This window comes from Echinococcus granulosus, assembly GCF_000524195.1.
Source record: "Echinococcus granulosus chromosome Unknown EG_S00004, whole genome shotgun sequence".
In the NCBI taxonomy this organism is placed as follows: domain Eukaryota; kingdom Metazoa; phylum Platyhelminthes; class Cestoda; order Cyclophyllidea; family Taeniidae; genus Echinococcus; species Echinococcus granulosus.
Genome location: NW_020170384.1, coordinates 1,544,864 through 1,550,416, shown reverse-complemented (window position 1 = coordinate 1,550,416; position 5,553 = coordinate 1,544,864). Strand labels below are relative to the sequence as shown.

The 5,553-nt window shown below is 41.5% G+C and overlaps 1 protein-coding gene across 1 annotated transcript; it reads right to left on the bottom strand. All coding sequences in view use genetic code 11, as the record gives it.

Annotated features, from left to right (window-relative positions):
• Positions 1 to 1,910: 1,910 nt before the first annotated feature.
• Positions 1,911 to 4,154, bottom strand: EGR_01153 (hypothetical protein; the record flags this gene model as incomplete). The annotated part of the gene is made up of 3 exons (XM_024490402.1): positions 1,911 to 2,288; positions 3,575 to 3,786; positions 4,115 to 4,154. The coding sequence occupies 3 exons, from the start codon at positions 4,152 to 4,154 to the stop codon at positions 1,911 to 1,913; spliced, it is 630 nt and encodes a 209-aa protein (XP_024355221.1).
• Positions 4,155 to 5,553: the final 1,399 nt, after the last annotated feature.

Genomic DNA, 5,553 nt, shown 5'->3' with positions numbered 1-5,553 from the left:
TATCCAGCACCGGCCTACTAGTGGCCTTGGTAATAGACAATCATACGATTATATGGGAAATAGTAAAACGTAAACAGGATTGGATTTTGCCCGCTTCCAGAGATTAAATCTTTCAACAATAAATTTTGCACCTGGTTAGTGGCCCGTTAGAAACAGCAAATTGCACTTGTACCCATTTCAACCTTTTTATCAGGAAAAGACGTGCAAACCAACTTGGTTGTTTAATGTTTAATCAGAGAATTGGTCGGTTAGAGTTGATGTTGCTTTTGCGTTTCATTTCTGTGAAGATAGTCAAAGAGATCTTTCAGTAGTAGAAAACAACTTTCTTTCGCTAGACCCTGTCATCATGAAAATGCAACAAAAATGGTAGTTACTAGACGAATTTATCCAGACACGAATAATGAATTGCGCTCGAAAGTTGTATAAATAGCGTAGGAAAAGTTTAAACACTTCAGGTAGCTAAATAATTGGTCAGGAAAATATTCGAAAAAAAAAGTTCTTTCTACCTGATGGAGAAAATCTTGACTGGCGGTGGCGTCTGAAAGGGAAGGGGAAGTTCGATTATCTAAAGCAGAACAAATGGGTCCTTGAAATTAAGGTTACTCTGCTAATTGAGACATTACACGAAAGGTGCAATAAACTAATCATAATTGTAATCCACTGCAATATCCACTTCGAAAATGTGAAAAAATTGTTTTTGTAAGAGGCCATTTAGATTTAACACACGCGTTCCTCTTGCCATACTGGAAATATCTACATTTTGACCACGAACCCAGTACTAATCCAGTGTACCTTAAGACTATGTTAACGGAACCTAGGAGAATATTTCAGTATCATGCCTGCCGTTCGATGGCTAGACGTAGAGGTACAAGATTATCGAGGAATTTGAAGGAAAACACATCTCAAGTGAGTTATTAATTCATCTGCACCGCCTTCACTGCCATTTGTTCTAGAAAATACCAGTTTAGAACTGTAGCAGTCATAGGAATCTTAGTAGCCAGAACGGTTTCCTCAAAAACCAAAGATGCTTTTCTTTGCTAAAACTACCTTTTACATTGTTGATGAGACTAATTGTGATGAATAAGTCAACGAACTTACCGAAACCACCCGTACCGATGAACGAACGGTTCAGAATGCTAAGTAAAAAAGGGAGAGAAAAGTAAGAATGTGTCAAAACTAGGCGAAACCACCTCCCAGCAATCGTCTACACAGTAGAATTTAACAAACAATCCTATTTCGCTTCGGTGAAAAAGAGCTTGAGCCTCATGTATCGAAAATGAAATGGTAAATTGAATAAAATTAAGGGATTTCCCCATGGTGAGGTACCAATTACATGACTCAGTGGCAATAAGTCACACGAAGCTCCCCAACAGTGGAATTTAGAAGGTTGGTGCACCTGAATATAATTTCATACGTTCTGCTATTCACCAGTGCATATTACAAAGCAGTAGAGGCCCCCTATACATTGAGGAGAGGCACCTGATAACGCCTTCACAGGGAACTAGGACATTAAATCTCGCATTATTTGAATGCAATTCAAAGTGAATCCATAGAATAACGCCATCTGGTAACAACCTCGCATAACTAGAAGCCAGAATCTCAATGGAATTAGGCAGCAAGGTTCTTGCTGGACTCCATTTCGGCTCTACTCATGTCATTCATACTGCCTGTGCTTATGAGGAAGCCAATACAGATTTAGTACACTTTCAAAAGTGGGAAAAAAAACTGGCCCGATCTCAGAATAATTTTATGGATAACTCCAGCATGCAACATGAACTCAATTAGCATATTAGCTAGAAATTTAAAATTGAGACAGATTTCAGCAACATGGGTAAACTCATCCTCACACCCATCTAAAAACGCAAAATCACCAAGGAATTAACATCCTAAACCGCATCGATGAAAGAATCTCACACGTTGAGGTGGGGGATTGAGTCCTCGCAGACAGAAGTGCATGTGGAAATGACTTCAATCTCTGAGCTAGTAGTGGTGGCTATCGATTCCTCATCGACACGCAATTTTGACAGAATAGGAGCAACGCCGGTGCCACCAGCGGGTACTTCAATCCGCACTTCGGTGAGAGAACCGTTCAGCTTCAGAGAGGTCTTCTCCGTCTTCACCTCATCCTCCTGATCTGTCTGCACCTTCGTCGGGGATTGCTGAATAGGGGTTGGTTCTGCACCCAGTGTGCCCGAAGTGCTCATCTCCAACGAGCTAGAGGCATTGCCCTGAGGCATTGAGATAGATGATGCGACATCTGGGGCTGAAGCGGGACTTGATAGTCTCTGCTTGGGGGAGGGGGGAAGGAGGAGTCAAGGAAAGTGCTGATAGTGCAAAGTGAAGGTGGACAATAATTCTGCCTATTTTGCTCTAGTCACACGAAATTACTACGACAATGGTTACCGAGGTCACGGGGACACCTAGGGTAATGTAATTTTTCAAAAAACCACACTATTCAGTTTGTGCACATGAAAGAAGAGAGTAGACGACTAGGCACCATATCAAAGCATTGTCGACAGTTTAAACCCAGGTGCAACTAACAGTCCATAAGCCGGACTAAATCATTTTCCGACAGCAAACACTTACGGTAGACGCATCACCTCTCGGTCGCAGCTGTACGCTACTACATTATGACGATCTAGGCATCAAAAGAAACTCCCGTAAAATGAATGCTATAAATCAAATTACGGTGCAAACGAGAGTATGAAACTCATAGAAATGAAGAGTGACCACCTCTTTCATCTAGACATATATAATTTATGAACAGGAGCTCTAAGTGCGTGTAGCATGCAGTTCCACATAAGAAATGATTCTACAAAGAAAGAACAGCTGAGCATGTGCACACTTAACAAATTTGTACTGTTCAACCACTACAAAAATAGCACTCATTCTCAAGCTCATCTAAACAAGAGGCGCCTACACTGATGAAAAAATGGAATGTTTACCATTCTGCTATGAGGTTCATTTTGTATTACTTTAGCCTAAGGGCGTCCTCAATTGATCCGTTAGTGTGGTAACTTGATTTTCAGATGTACTTCAAAGACCCGGCCAAACCAAGAGGACGTAAAACGGCAAATCTCGCCTGGATCGCGCAAGCGATAAATCAGTTTATAAAGCCAAGTCGTACTCATGAAGGTCAGTTTTAGCCATATTGATCAAATGGAGGGGAAGAAAGCCATCCCATTAGGGTCTTAAAATAACATTCATAATTTTGACTTAAGCCACTTTACTAGTGCACGTGAGCTCAACCGATGAGCAGTAGCAGAGAGCATGAGAAAATAAATGTAAGATATGGAATTTATCCTTCTTGACATAGTAAAAGAGAAACGCTACAATTAGTGATTAATCTACATTTTCTTTTCCCGCTGATACTTTTGTGCATAAAAGCCTGAGGAAAAGGGAATAAAAACAAGAAAGGTATTATATACAGCTTATTGAAAATCGGTAAAAACCGCAATTATAATTATCTGATTAGTGGAGAAAAGTGGGCGACAGACAATAATCTATTATAATTCATGTTTGTTTTGGAGAGAAGAGAGGAGTTGATGTGAGGTAAAAGTGATTGTAGACGCACTTGCTCGAGAAGAGCCGACTCAAAGACGTCTTCTCCGACCTCCGACTCAGGCATCGGACCGGAGGACAGCGAGGAGGAGGCACGTCGATTGTGCTTCGGTGCTTCTTCCGTGAGGACCTCTGCCGGCGTTGGACCGAGCTCTGCCCGCTCTAGCAACGATTGGGGGGCCAGTGAGTCGTTTTCATTAAAGTAGAAGACCCCAGATGACTCTACTTCAATAAGAAAATTAACGGTAGAATAGGCATCGGATCCTCAAACTTCTCCAGCTATAATGAAACAGCGTTTAAACACTTACAAGTTAAATCAGGCAGTATGAATTATTTTACAAACATTTGCCCCCTTCTATAATTTTCCGAGGTGAGGGAGCGTTCAAGTCAAATTAGGACTTTCGATTTTACAAGTTTAAAAAGGGAGGCTACAGTGACGTTACTCCTTGCAGAAGTAGGCACCATATGGTCCAACAAAAGTGCTAAGTCGACACCTGCTGCGGGCAAGTCTACATTATCATTCGTCGGTGGTAGTGCGCACACAACAGTGTACCACGGCGAAGTAACTTGAAAAATGTAAGATCCACAAGCATCAACTCTTACAGAGGACCTTAAGCAACCTTTTCACAGTAATAAGACCTCTGATCAGAGAAATCGGGCATTGGAATGATGCAAACACTTTGAACCTGACCAACCGTGAGTCCGTCAGTCAGTGATAATCTCGGTTGTGGTGATTTTTTTCTGAGTCAAAGGTAGAATTTAGCTACGTAAACATTAAGCCAATGCTTGAGACGTCAGATCCCGCACACACGCTTGAGACCTAACTCGCCGTCAAACAGCACAGGAGACAATTCTGTTTGTGGGTACGTTGAATGTAACACGATCAGTCAGGAACCAAAGTATTCAGCATTTCAAAAATATAACGCACAATAGGTGCCGGGATAGCTTTAAGTACCGACCAAGAAGAGAAATAGGCTGTCCTTCCATGGTTCAGCTGAACTGACTAATCTTTTGTCAAAGCCACTTTGGGGGCATTTGTAAAACGCCGCTGAGATTGACTTGCGAATGCAATGGAGAACTAAGACTGTTCGTGGTCGCCTATCAAAAGCACGAAGGTCCCCAAATGATTTGAACACCCCTTCGTAGTAAGGGCTTTTATTAATTATATGGAAGCCTTCGGAACAAAGATTACGCACACTCGGCCCCAATATATTCTACGTATCATCAACAAAAATATTTTACAATATTCACTCCTGTGGGCAACCAATGGCGCCAAAGAAGACATAATGGCTACAATACAATGAAAAAGAGAAAATGTGTGGGGAGTTTACTACTTACGCGTTATTGTGGTTTCTATAAACTCGATTGTGAAAAGGCGATAAGAGAGCTCAAACCGACCAACGAATTTAACAAAAAAAAATATGGGACAGCAATCCAGTGCGGAAATTCTGCCTGCTTTAAAAAAAAACAGGAACTGAGTCTTCCAGATTTACTGCCTATATGTCACAGAAAGCAGCTCGTCCATTCACATCTAGAAAGGTGGTGTGAATCACTTTGCGATAAGGCAGTCAAATAAGTTACACCAAGTTTAAGAAATTTAAGAACTATAGAAAGCTTTGCTAAGTCATTAGAACATGGTGATTAAAAAAGGCATAACTACAACTTGCGGTTGCTTCCCAACAAGACAATAACAAGCCACAAAGTCTGCTTATATGAAAAATTTTGTTTGAAAACAGGGGACGTCTGGTCCTCTACCACCTCCATCTAAATCGCCTGTTTATTCCTCAGCTGACTATTTCTTGTGTGGCCATATAATTGTCTAGCGGCAATGCCAAGAAAATGCGATGGTCATCACCTGAAAAATCATGGGAAGAATTTGGAGGATGAGACAGCCATTCTCCCCCACTCCTCCCATACTTTTCCACAGATCTTGCATCGTCGCATAGGAATAAGAATAGGACTTCCCTATCACTAATAGGCTAGTGCCGGGCG